The sequence below is a fragment of the Amblyomma mixtum genome, chromosome 1, assembly GCF_055824585.1.
Source record: "Amblyomma mixtum isolate Tamu chromosome 1, ASM5582458v1, whole genome shotgun sequence".
Taxonomy (NCBI): domain Eukaryota; kingdom Metazoa; phylum Arthropoda; class Arachnida; order Ixodida; family Ixodidae; genus Amblyomma; species Amblyomma mixtum.
Window position 1 is genome coordinate 303,730,521 of NC_143012.1, and position 27,733 is coordinate 303,758,253.

Consider the following 27,733-nt stretch of genomic DNA (forward strand, 5'->3'; position numbering starts at 1 on the left):
CCACCCCGGCAGCGCCTGCAAAGTAGAATCGAGTGCGTCTCTGCTACTTCTGGATTAGTCTCAAGAAGTGTTCGCGTTTATGGCTTTTCAGCGTCGCTTACATTCCAAGTGTCATTAAAATCTGCTCCTGGAACGATACACCTCACCTAGTGAGCGAGCTGTGGCAGCTAGTACATCCCGGTACGAGTTTTATCCGCCGCTACAACGTCGCCAGTCAGAAGGTAAGAGGGAACTGAATCTGGATGGCAAAATTTATACTCCGCAGTTTCGGAGCTGTGAAGAGTGCTTACCATGGAGGAAGAAAAAGCTTTTTTTTTCCTCCATGGTGCTTACGCAATCGAAATCATTTGCGGCCTAGCCGGCTTCGGTTAGTGCCGGCAGGGGGCGGCACCATTCCACTGGTCTCGAGCTATTTTAGAAAGAGCGAGTAGGGTGCATTGGCGACGACGAGGACGCAAAATGAACAAAGGGCGGTATGGAAGTTCCGATCCGCTAATCAGTGTTTCGACTCTCCATCGTCTGAGGAGGAGTCCTTTTCTAACGTTGGCTAGCGGATTGAGGCTTCCGCCTGACCCTGTACCGCAACTAGAGGAGTGTCTTGCTCCTTCGGCATCGGCTGCGGCGACTCCTTACAAGAAGCCTCTCACCGAAATGCCCGCTACACACAATCCAGTGTGCGTTTGCTTTGCCCTTACTTTGCTAACTGTGCGTTAGAGACGCCGGCTGGTCGGTTGGTCTTGCTCGTTCCGTGGTCGACCCGCTGAGCAGCTTCCCTACTCTTTTCCGAAAGTAATTTTCGAGCGCGAGAGAGCTGGCTTTTACATATGCTTCTCGCAGCATCTTACCCTCTGCATAGCTTCCGCTGTGTTCTGTCGCGCACATCTGGATATTGATGCAATACATCACCGCGGACAGACGCTTATTTAAATCATCTGCCACTGTTACCGTGACAACACACGATCTAAATCTGCCATGAAAACACTCGCGAACAGGAAGAGATAGAGAGAATAACGCGACATGTAAATTTTTAACCACCTAAATCCTGTCGAGCACCGGCTGCCTCCGCAGAATAGGAGGCACGTGATCCTACAACCATCCCTCAATAGGGCGCAAGAGCAAACGATGTGTCCGAAGACTTGAGCAAGGCGCTCTGGCCGGCCTGGAAGTCATTGTCTTTGGTGAGCGGTTGAGTGCGGGAGTGTTCGACTGCGACGTAGTGAGCCGACGCTGATGTCGATGTCTTATGTTTGAGTGTGTCTTTTTTACATCTATGGTCATACCGTTGTGCCAAGCCAGAATGTAGCCGTTATCAAAGCCAAAGCCTGGGGTGAATAGTGAAAACACCATAACTGAGTCACAGTCAGCAAGCGTCAGAGTTAAAATTTTCATTTTCAGTGCCGAAGACTGTGTACCATCTAGGCGTACAGGCTTGAAAGACAACAATATAACAAAACTGATCGATCGATGCTGAAATAGTCAATTAGGTAAAAACGATGCGCATCATGAAGCCTTTCACAAGCAGGCGCAGCGGCTACTAAAGCTTTTGTGGTGCCTGTCACTCGAATGCGACCTGAGCGACGTCTATGGCGACGTCAGCTAAGCCAAGGCCGTCTTCAAGCACAGTGGTCAGGTTCATGGTGGTGGTCGCCTGCAGCTCGGACTTGTCGATCGGAGTGACCGTGTAGTTTATCAGCACCATGTACAGCATGATCGTCAGTGCCTTGGTGATGAAGCCGGGCACTATCTGCATAACCCGCACAACACGCAACGCTGAAAGATCGGAAGCAGTCAGCGTATGCTATGGTCTGGTGTTGCGAGCCCTTAGCACCTTCCCAGCACTGAGTTGCCTCCACGAAAACATGACACCGGGCAGCTTTCAGATGGTAAGAAGTGAATTAACTCACAGCTAAACGGACAATGTGTAGAAGTAGCCAGTGAAAAAAAAAAAAAAAACTAGTTTTTCAAGTACTGCTTGTCATCAAAGGCCTTCATCAAGCAAAGCTAACACAGCTTCTATAGCCCCTCATAGATGACACCGAGACAAGGCTACAAAACAAAGCAAGCAAGCAAGCGTTCCGCACTCTTCTGAGCCACTAATTCGCTTTGGTTACGCCGAGCTGATATAAAAGCGTACGTTGTACGTTGTTGTTGCCTTTTGCCACGCATTCATCCCCAGTGTTATTGAAATCCGATTTCGTGGTTCCAGCGGCCCAGGGCACTGGTAGTGAATAACAGGTTACTAAACAGTAATGGTGCAAGCACATGACGTTACACAGGAATACTAACACCCTGATCTGTTCGCCACCTCAACTACCTAGACACATTCCACTCCCATTTGGTTTTACTTCCTATGCCGCTAATTATGCAGTAAAGTTTTTCCAGACAGCCCAAAGTACCAGCCGTCCAAAGCGCGCGTTTGTTGGAGCGTACGGACTATTTGCGGGCAGTCTAAGCACTGCGTAGAGAAAATGCTTGTTACTCATTTTAGGGTGGCGTTATTGCAGTAGTCATGTTGACACGGTCCTCGCTTCGCTATTACTGATATATAACGATTATGCATCGACCGAATCCCGGTGCAACCAGGAAACCATCACCTTTAGGAATACAAGCGTCCCCTCCCAACCTGGTGTTTATTTATGTCTGGTGGGGAACGCTTGCGAAAAGTTGGAGTAAGGAAATTTTTTGGCCTTGATTTAATGTGTGTTTTTTTTTTCGTTTTGAGAATTGCTGATAACGCTGTCGTTTAACGAAGTATAAACAGAGCAGTCTGATAAATTTTTAGGACCCCAGCAGATGCTTCTGCACGCAAGTGCGACAAATATTCACCATATGAAACACCTATTCAGTGAAGTGGCCTGGCTTGGCATAAAACTGCTCGACTCTAAAGTCCTGTCATGCAGCCTCTGTTCGAGTGCACTCTCACCATTTGCAGCGACGTCATGCTGCCCATCTCGAAGGCCATGGCGTTGTTGGGGCTCGCCGAAGGCAGGATCAGGCTCAGCTGGCATATCACGTTCACCGGAAGCAGGAAGAAGTGCGGTTCTCGCCTCAGCTTGCGGGACTGCGGTGCAGACACACAATCACAAAAATTTACCGCGACATCCAATAACATTATGTTGTTGATGCCTTTACGAAAAGTGATGTCACTTCCGTCCGGATGGCATCCCTTTCTTCCAGCCAATGGGGACGCTCCGGACTCGTGACGTCACATCCTTCCAGTAAGGGACGAATTTTTTGACCGATGAAGCATAGCATTTAATGTCAGTTTAGCGTTTCGTACAACGCTCTGTACTCTTGGACTGTGCGGTGCCCTCTTGAAAAAAAAAAAGAAGACACGCCCGATTTGCGGCTGTGCCTGAGGGGCGTACTTGGTGAGCGCTCGAGCAACTGATCGTTTTACAACAAAGCCCTGGAAGCTGTTTGCTCATGCAACGCTCTAATTTCCTCAGCCAGTTTCCGGGTCGGCGGTGACAAAGCACTAAGCATGTTTTTGTTAGCCCCCAAGATGTGAAACAATACATTTTGTGTAGTTACGAAAAAAGAAAGATTAGCACAAGTGATCAATCACCGGTGTGAAGTAATCTCTCGCAGTGCTATGGTTCACGAAAACGCCAATAACAAGAATGGCAGGCATTCCCTCATCATTTGTCTTGCGGCAGGTTCAGCAGAAAGTCGCCGGCTGCAAAGAATTCCGCATTTTTTACTTTTTTTTTGCGACCAGTCGGTCGTCGGTCATTTGTGCTGTAGCCTTTTTTACTCGCTACTGCGAAAGCTGCTGAAAGTGAAGTGTCTGAAGTGTTGAATGATGCTATCGCTAAGACTAAGCATGCCCAGATTTGCTGGCTTGTCGGACGTGGCCTACACTCTTGAATCCCTCGCTGGGAGCCTACAGTAGCAAAGTCCAACATCTGAGCTGAAATATTGGAGCTAAAGAACTAGGCTCGAGTAAGATTAAGTCTTTAAAGGCCCTGCACCAGTAAAAGACCGGGTAATCTTGGTCATCATTGTAACAAAACCGCATCAGTATCCGGCTAATCGGTGTGGTGCGGACATAAGTAAACAGAACAAGCTATTCTATTATAAGCGCAATCACGCGTGCCCTAGCAGAAACCGAGATATACTGCGCGTCTTAAAGAAACCCTACCGTCAACCACTGCCAAAGCGTACATGCCTTACCTCTGGATTTTCATTACGCAACACGTAAACAGAGATAGAAAGGCTTAGCGTGCTTTATTTGCTTCTGTCCGCACCTGCACTTAGCAGCTTCCACATTTCTTTGGTGCAACGTACATCCGCACATACAAGAACGCTCACAGACGGTCGTCTACGGGGATGAACTATACTGTAGAACGCCTTTATGAAAACCCCACGAACATACTCAATGTAGCCGCTGGTACCTATGTAGATACTTTTGCGCATAGCCCCCTATTGTGTTGTGGCATTCTCATGAAGTGCTTGTTGCAGTGAGAGATACTGATCGATGAAATCCCAGCATCGTCAAGTCCTCCATATACTTTACTGACGCAGAAAAGTTACTTCACTGTCGCACGTTCATAATATGAAGCCTTGTATTATCAGCAACACGTTGCCAATTGATGACAATTGTTCACTCATTATAGCATGGCATGAAAGCATCTAAGCAGAAACAGAGTCGTTAAAAGAATGCGAGCGGGCTGACAGGCTACACTATGCGACCGCCAGCCCCAAAGATCTGCATTTACCTTTGCCTCTGCTAGCATGGACGTAGAAGGTTGAGCAGCAGTTAGTCTCATTTGCACTTATTCGCATCGAACCTCTACGTACAACTCGGCACTTTATTTCGACTATTAAAAATGCTATATGCCGCGAAAAGACAAAAGTGCTTAGATGTGGCCAACTCACGAGCTTGTATCCTATCCTGGAGAAGTTCACCAGGCGGCTCTTGAAGGTGGTGAGCTCCCCAACGCAGCCCATGGCCAAGATGGACAGGTACTGCTGGTAAAATGGCGGCACCGGCAGGCGGAGTAGCCTCTCCTCCAGCATCTTGAATACGCCGTTTTGCTGCAGGAGCCAGGAGAGATGCGCGAGCTCAACTCGGATGTTTAAGGGTTGTGATGCCCCTAACAGGGTTGCGATGTCTCCATTGAAATCCTATTAGTTAGTTCAAGTTAACTACGTGGAAAAGGTCTCCGCTAGCTATTTCTTGAGCCAGCAGAGGAATCATACACCGGCACACTTCCAAGCCACTCTATTCGTGTCTCTGCTAACCATTTTTGCGTTTTAGTGAGAAAGCACTAACTACTTCACGAGGTATGACCGGCTCACCGAGTTTGTGTGAAGCTTCACCTTGAGGGTGACACTGGCCAAACCACAAATAAAATAAATGCTGCTGCGGCTGGCATTCGAACCCGTGGCGGCATGAACAGATCAGCTTCGCTGGCCACTGCACGAGAGCACTATGCCATCGCCACAGCTGATCACGCGTCGTGATAACCGGCAACACAATATCACGCTGTGCATTGCCCAAAGTCGTCTTCATCAACTAATAGTACTATCGAAGTAATATCGTCGCAAGACGTGCCGACGACCCAGCAAAGCAAAACCACGAGCGAACCACGTCAAACACACGCTTTAGCTCGTCTACTCGGCTTAAATACGTTGGAACCCTGACACTTTTTTTTCTTCGCTTAGTGTGTGCTCTGTTACTGTGAGAGACCAACAGTTACCTGCTCTAAGCATTTCATTTTGTCGCTAAGTGCATGCCGTCCTGGTGATATCAGGCAGCATGTTAAAAGATCGCATTCCTTTTCTAATCCACGCAGGTCTCTTCCGACTCATAATGTGACGCCATTTATTTTTTTTCCAATGCCTTGTCGCCACGCGTTCTCGTCAGCTTAATTTAGCATTGCACCAGTAATGAACATGGGAGTGCCAAAAACGCATTTTCATGCGCGTTCAGTACAAAGTTGACACCTCAGATGGAGCGCTATGGCACTTCGGCACTTTCCTAGCAAAGGAAATGGGGCAAGGAAATACGAGAGCTGTCAAAGAGAGAGAGAGAGAGAGAGAGAGAGAGAGAGAGAGAGAGAGGCGCTACGCGAGTACCATTGTCCTCGCAGCAGCCTCCAGATCGGCACAGTAGCTGAGTAGAAGACGCACCTCCATGGCGGTCGTGATGGTGGAGGCGCTACCCAGGATGAAGATGACGCCCCAGGGCAGCCGCTTGAGCATGTCGGCCCACTCGATGATCTGCGTCTGGTGCGCCTCGGGGAGGATGTCCGCCGGGAACAGGAAGGCGAGCATGCCGATCACGATGCCCACCGATGCGTCCGTCACCTCGCTACGCATAACGCCAACACATCTTGGTTTATATTTCAGTGAATGCCTGTCAGTATATGCAAACACCATAATGCACAAGCTGCTCGGTATAGTAGAAGCGTAAGAGAGTTGAGAGCGAATATTATTTGCTTCTTGTCCGTTCTCTTCGTTTGCGCAAATATGCTCAGAAAAACAAGGCCATGACCCCCGTCAACCGCTCGAGCTCCATGTTCAGGACCTCAAAGTGAAACATACGAGGTCTGTTAGAAAAGTATCCGACTTTATTTTTTTTTTTTTTGCGAACACCTGATGGATATGAAACAAGCGCGCTTACAGCAGCCGATCTTGAACCCTCGTGTGCATGCACGAATTTTTTCCCGCCTGCCGATAGCGTCAGTCGCTGGGAAGCAGCGTTTGAGTGAGGCAGTGCGCAGTGCTCTCGTCGGTTTTTTGTTGCTAGGAAAATGGCGGAGCGAGAGGAGCAGCGCGACTACCTCAGATTTTACCAGAAACTTGGCGATAGCCAAGTGGAAACCATTCGAAATGTTCAGACGGCTTTCGGTGATGATGCTATGAGCAGCACACAGATTAAGCAGTGGTGCAACTGGTTTAAAGACGGCCGCACATCTGTGGAGAGAGCCACGCTCCGGTCGGCCATCAACATGCCTAAATTACCAGGTAATTGCCGAAGTGAACGCTGTGGTGATGCGGGACTGTTGTGTGACTATCCGAGAAATTGCGGAAGAGGTGGACGTCAGCAATTTTTCTGCACATTCCATTATCACCGAAGATTTGGCCACGGAGAGAGTTGCGGCGAAATTCGTGCCGAAGCTGCTGACGGTGGAGAAAAAGCAGCTTCGTGTTGAAGTCTCAGCTGGATTCCACAAACAGTTACCCTGACTTCACCGACGCCGTAATCACTAGTGACGAGTCTTTGGTGTACGGGTACGAACCGGAAACCAAATCCCAGTCGTCACAGAGGGCGCATTCCACGTCACCAAGACCAAAGAAGGCCCGCCAAGTGCGCAGCAATGTCAAAGTGATGCTGACTGCTTTTTTGACTCCCTCTGTGTGGCACACCACGAGTACGCACCCCACAGGATCAAAGAATGACTAAAGAGTACTACAGGGATGTCCTCCATCGCCTAGTTGGTGCTGTGTGGCGCAAGAGACCGGAATTGAGGTCAACAAGAAATTGGCGCATCCCTCGCGGCATTGCTCCTGCACATTCCTCGCATTTGATTCAGACTTTTCTGGCGAAAAACCAGACTCATGTAGTTCAACAGGCTCCTTACTCTCCTGATATGTCCCCCTACGACTTCTGGCTGTTTCCTAAAATCAAGAGGTCATTGAAAGGAGCGCGATTTCAGAAAAGAAAGGACATTATGGCTGCAACGACAGCAGAGCTAAATTCCATTCCGAAAAGGGCCTTTTCGGAACACTTCCAACAATGGCAGCACCGCTGGGAGATGTATATGGAGCCCCAAGGAGACTACTTTGAAGGTTATTAGGTTTCCAACGCTCCAGTTATGCCAGTTTTTTTTCTTCGGCCAAAGGTCCGATACTTTTCTAACAGACCTCGTACTCCTGACGTTCGACACGCGCATTGGTAGAGAGGCAGCTGGGGGCAATAATGATAGCTTTAAAAGTTACTTCGACTGAAAGGTAAAGACAAGATAACACTTACGTATTAGCTCGCGTCGGGATGTATACGACAGTGCAGAGATGGTTGCAAAAAATGACGAGGAGAAAAGGTTGTTTAAACACTTGTGAGTGGTATTTCACTTGCAAAGAAAGATGATGTGCCAATTACTCAGTACACTTCAAGCAGCAGTGTGAAAGTTGCCAGGTAAGTCTTGTGGAGCTAAAGAAAATGTTTTTCCGGGCAGCTCATCACAAGAAAAAGTAATAAATTGTAAAGTATGGCACTGCACTGCCTTTCCACAGCACGTGTAAGCTCTCTTGTTTACACCGAGAAATTCGGCCTCAAATTTAAACACGGTAATTCTACCGTAGCTCACCCTTCTATGCCAAGAATGTGTCCCCATCCGTCCTTCATGAATATGGGCTCCCGAAATGCCAGCAGGATCAAGGCCGCTCCCACCAGGAAAGCAACGATGTACTCGCCGTAGCTGGACGTTCAGACAGGAGCTTCGATTATTACCTTACCTCATCAACAAATATATAAAGCAGAGATGTAGAAAATACGTGACCTTTGTAATATAAGGCTGCTAAACGTGAAGTTTAGAGGCCTTTAAATACAGCGCATGTCACAGAAACGCGCTTTTCATCTCCACGTTCGTTACACAGAGAACCACTTCCAAAAAATTAAAATAAAGGCATGCGCTGAACAGAATTATGAGGTTTTGAAGTAAATATGAAAAATATTGCCTTGTCCGCACCACTGACTTATAACTGGCTTAAAACCAATTGTAATAAGAACTGAACATGTCCGAGAACGGACAAATTAGCTTTGGCATACCCGAAGGTAGAAAACTAAAATATTAGAGAAAAACTACTAGGAACGGCAACAGGGAGAAGTGGTCGCTATTCTTTACTGGATCGTGCGGAAGCGTCTTTCGAAGTACTTTTTTTTTTCGCAAACCATTTCTTGAAGCGCCATGTTTTTGCTCAAAGGGGGTCCCGATTGCCGCTATTGCTACAACAAACATCAAACAATTACTGCGTCCACTTCATGACCTGAAAGCCTGTTAGAGACCATTTCGTGGCTCACATTAATGCATTTGGAGAGATTTTAAAAATGGTCGCCGATTTTAATATTCTTTAACGTTCCGCCTCCTTGGCCTCGGTAGGTGCCGCAAATGATGGCACACAACACAGTTTGTATGACATTGTATGTTACTGGTGCGGTATGGTATGGTATGGTATGGTATGGTATGGTATGGTATGGTATGGTATGGTATGGTATGGTATGGTATGGTATGGTATGGTATGGTATGGTATGGTATGGTATGGTATGGTGGGTGTGATGGTTTTGTATCGGTAGATTACCACGTTGCAATGCAAAATACGGAAGTCTGTCTGAAAATGGAGGTTTTACGAACTATAAAAAGGGAGAAGAAATGCACATGTGGCCACCACCGGCCGTTTTCTCAAGCAAACCGCGGCCGGTCGTAAAGCGCGGATCCCTGAGGCTAGGCTGCGCCACGATTGTCTTTCAAAAGGTGATCACGGATTCCATTTCGATCTTGACGTCACAGGTTTGAATCTTGTAGCGGGAAAAATCAGTCTAATTTACTCAGTAATAAACACGGCTCTAGCTGCCGATAAACATAAATATTGGCATGAAATAGCGATCGAATCATTACAACTAAAATCCAGAATTGGAAGCAGCTGTCTTAAGTGTCCCTTTAACGAAAACAGCAAGCAAAGGCATGACGTAGTTCTTACTGCGACCAAATGCATCACCACAGCCGCTAGTACTGGGGAGGTCGAACTCGCCTAACAGAATGCCCGGGATCTACTACCGGCAGTGAGACGTAGATGAATATCCCACTTCAAGTTGTCCATGAGTACAGTAAGGCAGCAGTGTGAGGTGCGTTGCCGATTTCAGCTCGTGCTCATTTAGGGGGCAACATCGGAGCAGATGTGCAGCCGTTTCTTACATACCGAAGCTTCGATTAAAACGAACTATATAGGCGCCGAATTATGGTGCGACGAAATCATAAACCTGCCACAAACGGATCAATCAGCCTTGCTCTTATTGGTCGATATATCCGACAGTCCGTGCCAGCGAATAGGAGAAGGGCTCTGGGGTCTTTTTGTGATTGTTTTGATGCTGTGAGCATTTCGCAATTCGGCCCTGATTTAAGAAAGCTGAAGTATTGATGCAACGTTAAGTTAGTCGCGAAAATACGACCACGCTGAAAGTTTAAGTCTTTCTAGCACGTTTTGCGTGCTTGAAGCACTGCACGTGTCGTTTCTGCGTACCTCATTCGTCCCATGATGTGAAGCCGGTCGCGGATAACGACGTCACTGGGCGGAGCGTCATTTGTCTCGGGGATGTCGCTGTTGGAGAACACAATGAAGCAAAAAAATAAATATTTTGCGAAATATTTGAAAAGCTTTATCTATAAAAACGTGACCTGGGTCAGATCCGGATCAGTTCAGTCTGTTATCGGTGACTTATCAATAAGTTCGGTCGACCTAGTTTTTTAAAGAGTGCTTAATTACATTAGCGTGCCAGCCTGTGTTGCGTAACAGACGGAGTACGCACCAAACATTTCACATGTCGGATGGGTATTTCCTTTGACACTATTAATATATGCGTCTGATTTCCTGCCAGTCTGATGCTTCGCTTGGAATCGCGGGCTGAAATCAGGTGTACACTCGTGAGAAATATAAAAGGGAACAAACTTTCTGGACAAAACTGCGAATTTCTATGTTATTTCTCTACAACACTTGAGAACGACTTTAGGATATTATCCGCGATGAGAAAAGCTAGTCAGAAAACAGGAAAAAAAGTGCTTGTCACTCATAAAATGAGTGAGTCATCAATAAAAATAAAATAAAATGAGTCATCAATAAATGAGTGCTCAAAATGTTTCCGCGAACATTTCTCACGACTGTGCATAAGGCGGTTGATCGGACGCCTACTCGGTGAAATGACTATGCGTCAAAAGACAAAAGGCAGTATTTGCTTTACTTTTAAACGCAATGGCCTTATTCTAAGTTACACCCCTGCCAAGGAAACTACGGCGCTCACAGCGAAATGATTTGTGGGGAGTTAGTGCGCACTCAATCAGCATGCTGATCTCCGTGGTTTGTGCTATCGTATTTAAAACCTCGACGGCTTGTACAGAGGCTGCTAGTTTCCTTTTTTTTTTCGCAAAAAGTTCCTCATTGGGCGGCCACTCACTAGTCCCTGGTGTGGACCAAATTTATGATCATTGCGGCGACCAGCATGAGCATCAAGCAGAATGGAACGTGCACCAGCAGCCATGTGACGTAGTTGAGGCTGACATCTGGCAAGTCGATGTTCCTTAAAAGGAAAAGAAAACAACGCACTTGGGCTTAGACTGCAAGAGATTATCGTAAGATTGGCTTAAATGCTCGAATACTACGTTGGGAATAGAAAATTAATAGCTTATTATTACGAAACTTCCATTTGGGGCTCAATGCCAGGTGGCAAGGACGGTGGAATAGCATGTAGCTATGCTTAAAATTCTTTTTGAACAGAGTGAGAGCTTTTGCGGTGCCGAAATTCATCAGGAAAGTTCAAGTATTTCGTGTCGAAACTGATAAAATAGGCTTTCTATACGAGTGCAAGTGGCACAACTGGCATAAACGGAGGAATTGAAATTATTTTTTTAATACGCGCAAGACAAGGGGACTATGTGTACCACTTGTGAACAGAGAAGGAAAAGGTAACAAATACAAAGAAAAACACTTTGTGAACTTCAAGTCCCGGCCGAAGTTTCTTAAAGCATAAGCGCCACAGCAAAGGTGCATCACGAAAAATAATGTGCACGCAATATAATGCGCAATAATGCGCAATATTTCAATACAGTGCGCACGCACCAGAAAAACGAGGAATTAGGAGACCATAAACACAAAATAAGATAACAAACAAGTCAACAACAAGAGCAAGCTAACAATTCAAGCCAAGTTCAACGTTGGCACAACCCTCGCATTGCGCTATCGTAAATTTGTGTTACCCTATTTCATTCCGTTCGTTTTGAAGCTAGTTTGTGTGCTATACTAGCAAAGTCGAGCAAGACAATGGGTAGAAAGCTCCCGTGGGTGTAACAAAGTTAATTTGAAGAAGACACGACGAGCTCTTGCAGACAGATGGCTTATGAAAATACACATTCCGTACGTCCCAAGACCTACTTTATCAAGTATTTGGTGAGGAGGTCGTTAGCGTTGGATGCCCCGTACGCGGCTGTTGTTCCGAAGCTGGCTCCATACGTCAAAGCCAGAAGCACGGCTGTCCTCAGGACTTTCGCTTTCCTGAAAGGCAAAGATAAGCGTCCCCCTTTGATAAGTTTTCTCTGATATATGTAACACGCTCCGTGGTGCGTCAATGAAACCAATAGATGTTCCCTTATAGTGCGGGGTAGCTCGCTTCTGAGCGCGTACTCAGTGCCTATTTGCCTTTCTTACCAGTCTTCAACTGCTGTGCGCTCCATTCGCAGCCAGGAATGTTTTTTTTCTTAGAAGGACGGAGTCATTAATGCATCATGTCTTTTGTGTGCGTGTCACCAGTTTTGCTTGCCGTTAAAAATTCCTCTACCTGCTGTGGTTGGAGCGCAGAGTGAACGATGCACTCAGTCCGGGCCCAGAACAACAACAACAACAACAAAAACAACGTGAACCTAGAAGTCCATCATATGCTGCTGGAGCATCCGGGGCAAGCCGCCCAAACTCTCTTAAAAAGTTTGTGGACGGCTGTAAGAACGTACGCTATTCATAACATACTTGTCTTATTGAAAAGAACACAGACGAAGCACTAAAGGCAGCAAGAATGAGAAAAAAAAATATTAACGAAACACTACCTGGAAGGCTTTATTATGCCGGGCAACGAAATTATAGCGCGGAATTATTGCCCGGACACCGAGTTTGAAGGGAGAATCGAAAAAGTATGATGAAAAGAACTTACTCTTTTTCTTCCAGGATTACTGCCTCCAGCTCGTCTGTGACAGCAGCCGAGACAAAAGAGAAACGCGTTTTAGCCGATGGCATCAGAAAACACGCCACGCCACAAATACATGCAAAGCTTAAATCATGCCGCAATGAACGGACCCGTTCGACAAGTTGAGCACAAAGGGCTGAACTTAGAGCACCGCAGTTAAGTTCATGGTCAATGAAATGAAGGTGCTTCATGTATTCTTGCAACTTCACGTATCCTTCCAGTACTGAGAATACAAAAGCGGTCAAGAGGAGGAAACCTCTCTTCAATGTCCTGATAGCTGCAAGATAAGCCCGGCGAAAATTAACAGCTGACCGCACCGAACAATATATACAGTGCATTTATGAGAAGCTGATCACTAATTTTAAAAATTAGACTGAGTTAAGAAGACTGTTTCTGCGGCAGGTAATACCAGTGCCGGCGGAAATCAGAAAACAGGTAAATAAAGATAACTACTCAGCTGGTTAATTGATTTCTTAACTTTCCAACTATTACAGTTATACACCTGGTTGCAATTAGATATTAGTAGCAGGTTATTAGTAATAGCCATGTAAGATTTTAGAATTTTGAAAACTCGATTACCCTCACCTAATTTTGGCAACATCGTGCCAAAATGCATGCGCTTTCGAAAAGCCTGCAGGCAAAGCAGCCGTCTACATAACTCCAAAAGGAAATTTTGAAAACTAGTGATCAGCTTACCAGAAAAACCTAGTATTGACTACCGGGCGATGTGATTTGATGGGACAAATCATACAATATAGAAGGGCGATATGCGGACTTTATACAAATGTTTATTTGCAGACGGCAAAGTATGTCGCAATGTTTCACTCGCAGGTCATGTTAACTTTATTTGTTTGAGGCTCAGGCTTCCGACCTTGAGAACACCGGAAAATAATGCCATAGAATAGAAGACGACGAAGTGGGCATGGCGCGGCTTGGAGCGCTGTGCCAGGCCGTCCGCCATTAAATCATGCCGTAGCCATCTGTCATTTCGCAGTGTATTCATCGGCTTGCCGCACGTAACAATATGGTTACTACGGGAAATTCTAAGCATCATTTAAGCGCCGCCTTTAGGGAATGACGCAATAGCATCAAATGTTTACTGCCCATATATGCGGAAACGGTCATTTTCGCCTTTACATTCATAGACCCCTGGGAGAACTCGTACCCCTCCTGGCGCCGTTGTTCAGCGATTAAGCGCTGCTCCACTGCCCTAGTTGAGCTTGCGAGATCCAGCACGAGCAACTTCTGAATACCAATCATTAATATATAACTGCGACCTCCGAGAGTGGTCAGTTTGCTCACAATTCAGTGTACAGGTAGCCACCCGCCATGATGGGTGGGTTGTGATGACGTCACAAGCTCACATGACCAACATAACAGGTGAACCATCTGCTTTTTTGCTCACAACACCGCCGACAACGCCGGATTTCCTGCAGAATAGCAGCCTCGACGCTACCGCGCTAAGAATTTTTCATATAGCCAAAATCGAATAAACGACCTACAGCGATGTGCGTTTAATGCACTAGTTCTTGCCAAACTTGTGCTGAAGATGAGCTGAACGTTAGGCGCAATTCAGAGTCAGCAACGGGCGTATAATTTTGAGGCGAAGCACCTATGCCACCAGTCACTGAAAACAATTGAAACTTACGCGCTCCGCCCAGTCCATATTCAGGGGCCTTGGCGCTTCCCTCCGCGCCTGGTCCGCCCAGGGCGCCTCCACCATCCGCGTGAGGGGCCCCGTCGCCCTGGTCTCCTTTATGGTCAGCCTTTGACCCATCTTTGTCGGCCTGACGCGAAGACTTCTTCCCATCGTCATCTTCCTCCGGCTGCCAGTCAATGCCACTCGAGAGGCTGTCGCGGGCCTTGTTCTCAAGCTCGCTTAACGACGTCTTTGGCTCAGCCCCTTGATCCGTGTCCGCGGTGGCAAACACCTGGTGCAGGCACCCGAAAAACGAGGAATGAATTAAGAAAAATTAAATGTGCACTTAAGCCTCCTTAATGTGCGGAATTGCGAAAGGATTTCGAGTTCCGTTGCCTCCTCTGTTGCTTAGTAATGTGATCAAGCACTGATAATAATCAATAAATTTAATTATTAATCAATTTCATTATTATTGTATTCGCTACACAAATAATAATTACACTCTTACTGGATGATCGACAGTTCATGAGGACACAACTCACACTGCCCGCACTTCCTGTCCGCAGCCCGTCGTGACACATCCTGACAGAAAACACTTGCAGTGTGGCTGCGTTGCATGGGCATGGATTAAGACCCTTCACGCTCCACTCGGGAAGAAAAAACAATCGCGAGAACGAAAGCTCTGCCACCTTCTCCACAACAAGAGCATCGACCTCCCACCTGGACCCTGTGAGTTTATGGCCCTGTATGTGAGCAGTAGAGAAGACTGGTGCTCACTTGCCTTGAGCTTGTTTTCTATTATACCGAAGCAAAAAACTGTGTGGGCCACCTTACTTGTTTGCGTGTCGAAACCGAAACCTCCCGCATTAACCTTCTGACTTGTGAGAATCGTTCAGGTCAGCCAGGAGCGGGTTCTTTGAGTAAACGTATGAGCCAAGGGGGACAAGAGGGACGTAACGTGAGTGATCTCATGTCGTTCTTGCGGAGGAGGGCACCATTCGACACCGAAAAGTATAAAAGTACGAGAGCGGCAGCTATGAAGAGTTTCTTTGGATTCCTAAGCACTTGAGCAGGGGATATGAAGCACACAGCATGACCCGAAAAGCACGGAAATTACTTCGTTTTGGTCAACAAGGCAGAAATTAACGACGGACATGGTCTATAGAAAGGTAAACCAGCGCAAAACACGAGATGAAGGAAGAAAACGATTTATAGCGTGACTTATAGCGTTGTCTCCACAGACTCACAACGCGCTGCCCATTCACCATCTGCTCACCTGATCGAAAGGGAGATCACCTATCTCTCCTGTTGACTCGATGACGATGCATCTCTTGCATCGAGTTGCCTGTCATGTTGTGTTTTGTTTTGCTTGTTGCCTTTCTTTTTTTCTGAGTATGTGTTTCTCTTTTGGCGGATTGGACTTGAGTTGCTTCGTCTAGTGTTTTGCGCTAGTTTACCTTTCTTTAAAATGTTGTACCAACCTTCCCGTGCTTCTGCCTTGAGACGCAGACGATCTCGAAAACCGCTATGAAACTAGACGCGAATAAACTATATTTAAACTGAATAATGCTCATGATGAGAAATGAACTATATTTAGACTGAATATTGCTCACGATGAGAAATGAACTATATTTAGACTGAATACTGCTCATGATGAGAACGGATAGCCCAGCATACATGATGCCAACTACCAGTTTCCAGGCACATAATTCACTGGGAAACTTGCTGCCTATACCGAAGCGACACTGCTAGCGTTTTCTGTCAGGTGGTGTCGTCGCTTCATATAACTTGGATTAAACGGTTCCTAGATTCACAGCTGCTTGTACAAAAACCATAAGTTTTATACTATGTCCCCTGAGGCAAAATGAGTCTTACCGTGACGAATCGGAAAAGAATTGCGGTAACCGTTTTGAACTATGCCTTGTTGCCTCCACTCATATGGAATTCGGTCCTTGATTATTTCGTTAAGACAGCCTACGTATCATCGTTGTCGTGATCATCATTACTTTCTGGCCCTAATAATGTCGTGAAAAAATAAATAATCGTTCACTCAACCTCTTATATTTCCTGCTCCTGCGTTCGATGAGCTAAAGTAATCTAAAAGTCAGGGGAGAAGTGAAACTCGACTGCCAGGCAGGGACTGTCGACTAGGTTTATCGTAAGCGCGCCACATTATTGAGAAAAGGCTGTTGTCTCTATTCTTCAGAAGTTCATGTTTGTGCCGTATCAGTTAACCTATACTCACCAACCATACCAGTAGTTTTCTGATAAGTTTGACTGTACCTGCTGGTGTCGGGCAAGCAGGTTTCTCAGGCTGTCGCCCCGCTCTGCGCAGTATTTTCCAAGTTTCCACAGAAGCCCCGGTTTGGACAGCGAACGTCTCAAGCGAAAAGAAACGTCGGTCGCTAGAAATGGGTTGTACGCCGCCGACTCGTCCACCCTCTCCACCCAGGGCTTCTCGCGTGGTGGCCGCCTCGTCTTTCTGCTTGAGTCGCCTCCGAGGTCTCCCCGATGGTCGGGAAGGATAACTCGAGGTTCGCCTTCGCTCCTCACGCGCCCCTCTACAGTCAGATTGGTCGATTTTCGCTTGCGACGCAGTAGCTTTCGCTTGGACATGATGACGTCCTTGTGGCGTCGGCTCCTCTCGCGTCGGCTGCTGGGGACATGGCCGCTGAAGTCCATGACGAAGTAACGCTTGCTCTCGGAGACGCCGAAAGACGCGTCGAAAAAACGGGGCTGTTCGGACGTCTCGCTGCGACCAGCCGATGAGCCTGAATCACCCTCGATGTCGTCGCTGGCGCGCTTGCCAGTGCCGATGACAGCTTTCTTGCTGCCACGAACGACACTCGAATGCAGGCGCCGTCTGGGAGAACCGCTCATCGAAGGGCTCCTTTTCTTGTAGACCTGCTGTCGCTGTTCCGTAACATAGAAGCACTGCGTTGGCTCTTTGGAGAAAAGAGTACCCGAGATTGACCCTGCAATTGAACAGCAAGAAAGAAATGAGTGTTATCTTCGCCGGCAGAGTGTTCTGGCAATGTCAAGAGATGAAAAACTTTTCAGGCTTCAAGGCCGCCACGCGCTACATGAACAATTCGCTGTCATAAATTTGCGAGGTCGTACGGTGCGTTGGAGTGCTTCAAAGACTGTGGGACAGCTTGCACCTCTAATGTTTTTTACCCAGTTTAAAGGCTTTGCACGGAAGGCGGCCTGTATTTTGTACTCCCTTCCAATATAGCCTTTGTCTAGAACCTGTGGAGTGCTCTGAAAACGATAGAAGAGCGCTTCAGCGACTCTCGTACGTTCACACACGAAGCGGCTTAGGAACTTATGAAGGGTACCGTACCTGTCTCGACGTCGCCTCTGGAAGCAGATGCGACTGATGGTGTACGGTCCCAGTACAACACGTGCGAGAACTGGACATGCTGCTGCGGTGCCGCTGAGTCTTCTGGCGTAGTGTTCTTGGTGAAGCTCTTCGTCGTCCCAGTGGTTAGAGGGGGCGGTGAGGAACCAGTACCGCCTGACCGTCCTTTCTTCTCCGCTTTCTTCTTAATCGTCTTTGACGCAGCTGTCTTGAGCGTGGAGCTCGCGTCCACTGTCTTGACGCTCTCCTTGCCTCCGTCGGACACCGTTTCGTCTTGTTCCTTAGACGACTGTTTCTTGCCGGACACCGCTGCCTTTGCTCCTTGTTTGTTCTGCTTCTGCCGGCCGCTCGCCTTTTTACCATCCTCGACATCAGCGCCATCTTTTTCCGGTGTCGTGAGGGACCTTGAAGACAATAGAAGCCGAAAGCGTGTATATTGAGAAATCCTAATCTAACAGCATTTACGCTCTATACCTGTACTATTATTATGCTGCCAGTTATACTTAGATCATATTTGAGCGCAATCGACCATTATCAGCAGCCTGATGGATGACGTTGGGAAGCAAGGAATTTAGCTCAACAGCACTTATGCGTGTATGTTTTCAAAAAACGTTGTCTTGCTATTGTCTTTGCTGTGTCTTTATAGTTTTTGCTATTGTGTGCCAAAGATGTGTGCTCACTTTCTATCATCTTGCATTAAGATTGCTATATGCGTGAACTATAAGGGACGGGGAACATGGGACTGACTAGAGCATTTGGAAGACGTAGCTATGGCCGCTAAGCGTTCGCCGCACGTTTGATGCTCTTTTCGCCTCCTTTTATGATAGACTTCTTCGCAACAGAACAAATAAAAAAAAATAAAATAGGGTGAGACTTTCGTCGAAGGGTACGAATGAAATTATAGGTTTAGGTTTTATAGGGCTTAAAGTTCCAAGAAGACTCAGGCTATAAGAGACCCCATAGTTTCGGGATCTGTATAATTTCGACCATTTGGGTTCTTTAACGTGCACTCACATCGCAGATACACGGGTCTGTAGCATTTCGCCGCCATCGAAATGCGATCGCCGCGGCCGGGATCGAGCCCCCTTATTTTGGGTCAGCAGCCCAGCACCATAACCACTGAGCCACCACGGCAGCTTGAATTAAATTATAGTACCCATTTGTTAGCATTATAGTACCTTTATTGTAATGATTTATTATGGCATGAAACTCGTCAGTTCATGAGTCACGCATAACAGCACAATATTTAGTCAACCACCAATATGATGTAACTCATATTTTGCTGGTATTGCTGAAAGCTGCTTTGGAGGATCCGAAGACGTTTCCAAGGGATGTCGTTACATCTTCAATGGTTCAACTTATTGCAGACCGACAAAGATAATGATCCTTGCGCGGCTTGATGTTGGAAGAATATCGTCGTTTGATCGTTTCACCAGGTGCTTTGAGCTCGCCGTGCACTGGCCATGAATATTTCGCAATCACGAAAGATATGTAGGTCAAAAAACAATTCTCACTACCGCAGTTTTGAAGAAAAATTTGCCGATTCGCGTGAAAGCTAATCCAACCACTTCCACCTCACGGTCTTTTTTATTTCATGGGATATTAAGTCTGGTGCAGGAGCTACGAGTTTCACTTTTTAGCCTTCCAGGCCTTACACGATCGAGGTTTTCAAGTACTCTATAAAGCCACTAAGTACCGCATTCAACTTCATGGTGAGCATCGGAGTTGTTTTGTCATACCGGCTGTAAGACCATCCATGAATGCTTCCGTCTCTATAGAACTTATTTGTTTCTTAAAGTAAAAGCTGCTTGCCACCTTCCATTTAAAATAAGCGTTTAAGTCTGCTTAATAGTTACAAGGCGTCGCTAGCGGCTTAATTACAGCTCATCAAGGGCAAGCAAGCTTTAAAAAGGTGCCTTTAGGGAAGCCCTGATTTTAGAGCACTTTCGCAAACTCTGCAATTCAGGCAGTCAGAAACATGGAGCGCAACAGCCTTCGTCGAAAAGTTTAAGATGCAGAAGGGTTTAATTCTGGCCAAAGCCGTCTGGCTTGTTATGAGTTCCCAGAATTCAAAATCTCTTGAAACTAAGATGAACCGTGGTCCTTTTCCTCCGATGATTAGAACTGCCACATATGCAGCCCCACTGCACGTCTTAGATGCAGACCCTACTGGGCTATAAACTTTTGACAACGGCTGTACATCCACCCCTTTTGATCATTAAGCGGTAGCGCGTTAAAATTCATAGTCTTCACTCCTCAACATGCTCAGCGACATGTTTCTTCGTTTCAGCAGTGCGATAGAATTCGATGGCAGACTCCAAATGACCTTCCGCAAGTGCCTTGGCTAGGGTACTACTGATAAGTGCTAAGTAAAACTAAGGGGCAGCTGTCGCAGTCTTCTGCTGCATTCCACTTACACGTTTGCTTCGTCGCTGGCGCTGTCTTTCTTGCTCTTGGAGACGGAGTTTTCCAGAACGCTTTTTTCTCCTTTCCGGTCAGCTGTGGCTCGGCCGCTCGTCTTGCTCTTGGCGTCCTTTTTCCCTCTTTCGCTCACTTCGCTCTTCCCACCAGCCTTGCTCTGTTCTTGGTCAGACCGGGCGGACTTTCCCTCCGACTCGGAAAGCGGCAGGAAGGGGCCTCGGGATGTCGGTGCATTCGCAGGCGCCACACTCTCGGCCTGCTTTGGGCGGGAAACAACACATAACCTAAGCACAAAGAAGACGACGACAAAAACTCGAAGTGCTGAGTTTCCTTCTCATTGCTGGCAACAAATGTTTCTCGCCATTTGCTGGCTGGTGACCGACGGGAAAAAGAGCAGCTAGTCCCACAAAACTGTTCAGGTGTTGTTTCACTTTGAATCGGTTTGCGATTGGCTGGCGCACTGCCGAGCAGCCCTCTTTCGAGATCAGAGGTGGCTACAGTTTTTAGGTGGGTTAACTTGATTGGTAGTTTTGAGATGTGAGAAGGCCATCGCACACCGCCGGCCAGCTACCAACAGATAATGCGTAAGCGAAGAGTCTTGCGAGTGTGCGCCATAATTAAAAACTCAATATAAAAAAGAAGCAGTTTTTAATGTAGACAAAGATAAAACCCATTTTGTATCAAGAATTTACTCTGACACAATCCGGGATTCATAATTGCGTAAACGATACCTGTACGAATCGTATATATATAGCACACTTTTTTTTAGGCAGGCCAATGCTGACAAAAGGGCCAGGGTTTTGCGTAGGATTCAGTACCGTATCGCAGCTACTAGCAACTTGAATTCATGGACTGCTTCGGTGTAGACCAAGAGGGTTTCATTGAGCCCAGCCCAGTGTGATAGCAACAAAGCCATCACAAGTTCCTCATAACTGAGCAGTTCTGAAAGCCCTAATCGAAGACGCCACTCACGATAATCGATTCGCAGACGCTTCGCTAATCTCACTGTCTAATAACTCATATAAGCTGTTCTCTGTTGACGTGCTTTAGCCCGTGCCGCAACAACAACAAAAAAGAGCCATAAATAGCAAGGCGCGCCTTGAAAGTTAAACCATTTCCTAGACCACACTCTATTGTGGTTACTTACGATTTCCGTCATTTTAAACTCGGTATTTTAAAGAGAAAATTACTGTTATCTATATTTTCTTAGTAGATCGCTTGAAAGCTTATAAGTTTCGACGTAGCTGTTCCGCGGCGTAGGTGTCTGTTTTGCTGTTGAAGAATGAGAAAAAAATTATGCTCGATGCACACCTATTTTCACAGTTATCCGAGTAAACAAAACTGAACTTAGCACAGTAATGTAGCTTTTATAAATTATTTCAAAATCGCGAATATTTTTAAACATCATGTTACTGGAAATGGAGGCAGTGCGTTTTAAAGAATCATCCGGACACTAACTACGGTAACAAAAAGTACTGACATATGAACACGTGTTACTAAGTACATCGAATGTAATGTTCGAGATACCTTTCGATAAGGTAATACAGTGCATTTAGCAGCATGTCAAGCTTAAATCGTTGATGCACGGCCGTTCAGTCACCGCTTCCATGGTCAAAATTTACAAATTTAAAGGGTTTGAAAATATCCCGCAGAGTTAACAGATTTATCGCGTTCAAAGCAAATTTGTTCTGTGAGCGCACAAAACCGAAGTATGCTCTTGCAAGTTAGCAAGAAAAGGAACGAATATTTCCTCGGAAAATGGGTTTTCCTTACTCGGGCTTAAGCAGTAATTTAACGTTATGCGTGCTATTTCACGGCAATGTTGCCGTTTCATATTTTGAGAGAAATACAGGTCCTGGAGGCGAGAAACATGATGCAAGAACAAGATCTACACACCACAAAATTATTTTTAATTCCTGTCTTTTCACTTATTTTTCTTCCAGCCTTCAACACAGTGCAGTAAGCTACAGATAAGATTAAAATATAACAGGACCAACCGGAAAAACTCAACGACGTCGGTTTGCCACTTGATCGCATGACCAGCATCAAAAACGCTTTCCTGGACCTCTGCCTTCTTGGACTTGAGTGCGCTTCGGTACTTGGAAATAACAAATTTCCTTGTTTAGAACAAATGGTAAGGGTTTAACGTAATTAAACTGAATAGACATGCAAAAGCACTCATTCTTTAATTGGAGGGGTTACTTGAGCTCCACCTGAAGGGTATGACGCGATAGCTGTAGTGGGTTAATGCCCATATATGCAGAATTGGTGGTTCTGTACTTAACATTCATGGATCACGGCGAATACTCATACTACCACCGAAGCAGTGGCGCAGCGGTTTGCAATGGAAGGTGGCTGTTTCTGTCACAGCCACCGGTGGAAATTCTGCGACCCATGTTGCTCTCCCCGAGCAACCTCTCGCGAGTAATCATTAATTTAACTGCCACCTGCCACAGGGGTCAGTTTACTCATAATCCAGTGGGCAGGTTATGTTAATACCACACGGTTACGGGATCTAGGTGGTGCGGCGCCCTCCTCCCATTGGCTACAACTGGCACGACGTTCCTTCGAACTTACCCGAGCTTCCTCCCATTGGCTGCAGCTTGCACGACGTTCCTCCGAACTAACGCGAGCGAGTAACTCGGGTAAGATCAGGTTAGTTCAGGTACGTCTGAAGTAGTGCTTTCACACTAAAACTGCCCCGGCTGCGGCGATACTCTGTACCTGCACAGTTTATGAATCCGACCCCTATCTGCCATTTGTAAGACTTCCTGTTTTGCTGCGAACGGGCTAACCATGCTGCTGATGGTGGGCAGTGCACAGACATGACACGCATGCTATGAGCGCGCATCGAAGACGACGAATATCTCACACTGTAATTTACCACAACACGTAAAACCAAAGAACTGGCATGAGTATGTCTTTGCCGTTTCCTTGTTTTTGTTGTCAACGTGTGTACCCTGATGACTTAGCATGTCAATGACGTGTGAGGTCAGGGCCCAAAACTTCCAATCCTGCGAGTTGCTCATTTAACGAGTGATGCGGTTTCCGAATTCCGGTGAACACTGGGACGAGTACTTCACTCACTTCTTCCAGCTCTAGCTTGAGGCCGAGCTGGCTAACATCGACCCCAAAGGTGCGCAAAGCCTCGGTCTCCTGCTCGCGGCGCACGTCAGGGCTCTCCGCAATGTCTTGCGGCAATGGGCTGGCGGCACCGCTACGAACTAGGTGAGCTCCCTATCCCCGTGCAGAACAATAAAAACAGAGAGATAGCTATAAAAACTTTTCTAATAGCCACTATGTCAATAGCCGTTAGTTTCTTGAACATCTCTAAGGGGAGACTTTAGAGGGAGCCCCTAAAGGCCTGGTAGTTGAATGGAAACATCGCAGCCAACGCTGTCACTTCTTCACACAGTGCGATGCCCCTCCCCGCCGCCCTCCCCTCTTTCCCCCTCCCCCCCCCCAAAAAAAAAAAAATCTCGCGCAAACGGGCTCCACATGATGAAACCGGCGAAAGATTTCGAAAACGTTACCTGTACACACCTTTTCTCGATCGACGTACAGGAGCAACTGCCGAACGTTGCCCCGACTGTCGAGAGCGAACACTGGCTCTTCCCAGCCTTCTTGCGTCACTTGTGCGGTGTCGTCCATGCGAGCCGCACTGCCCAACGGGCTCCGATGTTTAGTCGTGTCCTTGAACACGAAGTCCACCTCGGTCACGCTGGAGTCTGGAGCCTGCGTAGTCGTGACCATGAGAGCCAACGCTGTAGCTAATTACACTGATTGTAAAGGATTCGGACTAACCTCCTGACCACAGTAAGGCTATCTAACGCTGTACTCAGCATTGGCTGAGCTGCTTCACAAGTGTAGCATTGAGTAATTAATTTTCATGTCCAATCTTTTGCAAAAGCTTGATTTTAATAAGCAAGGTCAGCACAGGGAAACGTATCGTGAATATCTAATATCATTGGTTAGAGTCCTTCATTGATATAAGTCTTTAGAAGGAGTCTCAATTTCAGCTTCAGGCAGAAAATACCTGCCTCCTTAAGCACTATACACGGCACATTTTTTAGCGGGAACTCTCGCGGAGAAGGAGTCCTCACCTTGAGATCAGAGTGCACGTGTGTGGCGTATCGGATGCGCAGGTTGTTCGCGTATATCTCGAAGATGAGCGGGTCGACGAATCCGGCCAGGATGCCCGTGGTCATGGTGGCGTCCACTATCATGGACACGACGAAGACGAGCAGCATGATGATGACCAGCACTCGTCCCACCTGCACGCCCGTGACGCACAGCAGGTACAGGCAGAGGCGTCGGCTCAGCGGGGACTTCAGCGCAATCAGGCCCACCAGACCCGACGAGATGGAGCGGAGGATCTCGTCCTGCATAAAAGAAAAAAAAATGCACAGCACACGAGAAACGATAAGGGTCACTGCTGCAGAAATGCATTTCCACCGTTGGTTGACCCATGGAAGCACAAAGAGAGTTTCAGCGAAGACCGGCAGTAATTATTAAAGCAGGCTTATTTATGTATTAAGATACCTTCTGAAGCCTAGATCGAGGACGTCAGAAAAAAAAGGTGAATAATATTAATTACAATAAGCTGGATAATCGTAACTAGCAATTTGTAGCTGGCCGGTAGTGCCGGCCCTACCTAGTTTAGGTTGGTTTATGGTTGGGTTATGGGGTTTAACGTCTCAAAGCGACTAAGGCTATGAGAGACGCCGTAGTGGAGGGCTCCGGAAATTTCGACCACCTGGGGTTCTTTAACGTGCACTGACATCGCACAGTACACGGGCCTCTAGAATTTCGCCTCCAAAGAAATTCAACCGCCGCGGCCGGGTGAATTTCGATGAAGGCGAAATTCTAGAGGCCCGTGTACTGTGCGATGTCAGTGCACGTTAAAGAACCCCTAGTTTAGGAATTTCAATACCGCGGTTACACTCGGCACTGTGGCGTAACGAATTCGCGTCACCCCGCGTGCTATTTGAAAACCGCTGCTGTGTGAAGCGCACACAGCAACGGGCACAGGTAAACGCCACTTGTAGCCGCACGTCTAACGTGACCGCCTCAATCCCGCTGAGACCGCTGCACTGGTGGTTAGTCTGACAACGTCATACACCAGATAAAAATTTTCCCACACGACACCTTTTTAATGCTTAGTAAACTATGCAGAATATAAACTACAAAAATTACGAGAAGGTCGTGCCTCTGTGTTAGCGCTGTCCTGTCGTTTAGCACCACTTGAATGTCAATGCCATCATAAAGTTGTTCTGGAATCTCATGGTGTGTCTGCTAGCGGCAGGCTTATGGGCAAAGGTTGGAGGGGGTAGTTGATTGGACAGCGGTACCAAGTGCACAGTGGATTCTTGGAACTTATTCATAGAAAAAAATGGCGAGGATAGTGTGGTTCACCACTAGTAAAACTTTCTTCATGGAGGCCTGACTGGGAGGGGGAGGCTCGAACCACATTTCCCCCTTTTAAATCCACCTGTGGGTGTTCCGCAAATACTGCTGTTTCAAAAAACAGCGATAAAATGTATTATTTTTTCTTGCTTAATTTAACTGCGTACCCATTGACCAAATAGAATACGCCTGCCATAATAAAACCATTAGGGCCTACGTTTCTCACCTTCGAAACAATTTCGTATTACTGCGGAGAAGTTGGCAAATAAGTGCTGTAGAGCCTCTCACACCGACAAAGAAACGCAAGGAGCACCGATTCTTGGCATAATGTCTTCCTTTCTCATGGCTGCAATTTTCGAGAACGTGGCCGTTTCTGAACTGGCCTACCTGGCGCAGTGGCGATGTGACGACTAATTGTCAAATGCATTGCAAATGAACGAACAGAATGAGGGCGCTTAGGTGACTCACGTTCATGTACACGCCGAAGAGTTTCTGGGCGATGAGCAGGCGTGCAACGGGGAATAAGAAGAGAGGCAGCATACACGAGCTCTGGTACGGGATCGGCTCCAGCACGAACAGCGTCACCATGCTGGCCACCACGAAGAGGCACTGCACGTGCTGCACGGAGCACCAGGCACGAGCGCCCCGTTACACGGCTTCAACGAAGCCGTTCACACAGTGAACAAAGATCGAAGCGCCCATTGAGTTTAAACACGAGGCAATCGCCTTCACTGCTACAGTCTGGCCAGGCCTCCTTCCCATCAGCGACAACCTAACCTAACCTAACCTAACCTAACCTAACCTAACCTAACCTAACCTAACCTAACCTAACCTAACCTAACCTAACCTAACCTAACCTAACCTAACCTAACCTAACCTAACCTAACCTAACCTAACCTAATCTAACCTAACCTAACCTAACCTAACCTAACCTAACCTAACCTAACCGAACCTAACCGAACCTAACCTAACCTAACATAAATGAACGGAGCCTTACCGCCTCTCCGGCGTTGATGGCGACGGCCATGAAGACGACGACGAGGCCGTAGCCGAAGATCATGCGCACGACGGGCAGTGACCGCACTGTCTCGTCTAGCTTGTAGCCGACATGCACCACCTTGACCACGGCGCCCTCCTTGTCTTGGTCCATGGCGAATGTGGTTAGGGCCTTGCCACAAACAGGGCAGATAGCGAGGAGAAGCAAGGAAACTGTTCCGAGCAGTGAAAACACGTCCACGTCCTGGGCGAAGCAATCGCGTGCTGCTCGTGGAGACCACAGCTAGCGAGCTCGAGACTGCGTGCACTTCCTCGTCTTCGTACTCAGAGAGGAGCGCATGCACTGAAAATCTCAATTAGCGCAAAGCACACGCCAGACAAAAGAAAGGAACACAAAAGACGAAGATGAATATGATGGCTGAAAACCAAGTAATTCCAAGTAATGGAATTCCCCCATCATGTGGTGCTTTCTACTGATGCCTCCGTCAGCTGCCAAAAAGCTGCAGTTGGCATCTTTTCGCAGGATTTGGCATGGAGCTATTCTGTCCGCATCCCAGATTATATCCCTAAATTCTTTGCGGAATTTTTGGCTCTTGGAATGGCCCTGCACAAAATTCCGTGTCATGTATCTCACGTTATCATCCTGGCTGATTGTTTGTCAGTTTTAGTCTCCCTTGAAACTTCCCAAAAAGATTTTTTGTGCCGCTTCCTGCGATTTTTTGTCCCTGGGTTCCTGGTCATGCAGGCATTCATTCCAACAAGGTGGCTGATTATTTAGCAAGGTCAGCTCTTGACGGGCCAGTAACGCATCCCGTCCTGAATTTCAGTCTTCTGGCGATCTCCAGGTTTCAGCGGTTCCAACACATATCAGTCAGGTTACGCGATCCCCTACTAAATACTACTGATTATCAGCACTTAGCGTATAAATGGAACGTCCGTTCGTGTAAAACCAGGCAGT

At 47.0% G+C, this 27,733-nt stretch overlaps 1 protein-coding gene across 1 annotated transcript; it reads right to left on the reverse strand.

The window, feature by feature from the left end:
- Window positions 1-1,522: 1,522 nt before the first annotated feature.
- LOC149372249 (uncharacterized) lies at window positions 1,523-21,289 on the reverse strand. The gene is made up of 14 exons (XM_089568056.1): window positions 21,192-21,289; window positions 20,370-20,657; window positions 17,935-18,356; window positions 16,875-17,566; window positions 14,601-14,883; window positions 12,920-12,953; window positions 12,151-12,270; window positions 11,177-11,299; window positions 10,249-10,326; window positions 8,319-8,429; window positions 6,139-6,319; window positions 4,882-5,040; window positions 2,924-3,061; window positions 1,523-1,744 (listed from the first exon to the last, which is right to left on the reverse strand). The coding sequence occupies exons 1-14, from the start codon at window positions 21,287-21,289 to the stop codon at window positions 1,556-1,558; spliced, it is 2,916 nt and encodes a 971-aa protein (XP_089424182.1). The 3' UTR covers window positions 1,523-1,555.
- Between the last annotated feature and the right edge of the window lie 6,444 nt (window positions 21,290-27,733).

Bases quoted from the DNA above. Each gene is read 5' to 3' on its own strand.
- LOC149372249 (XM_089568056.1), bottom strand. From the start codon at position 21,289: ATGGCTTTGTTGCTATCACACTGGGCTGGGCTCAATGAAACCCTCTTG. The intron at 18,357-20,369 runs GTAAGTGGAATG...ATTGTCTTCAAG, and splicing joins GCCAGCGACGAAGCAAACGT to GTCCCTCACGACACCGGAAA. The intron at 1,745-2,923 runs GTGAGAGTGCAC...CGGGTTATGCAG, and splicing joins GCATGACGTCGCTGCAAATG to ATAGTGCCCGGCTTCATCAC.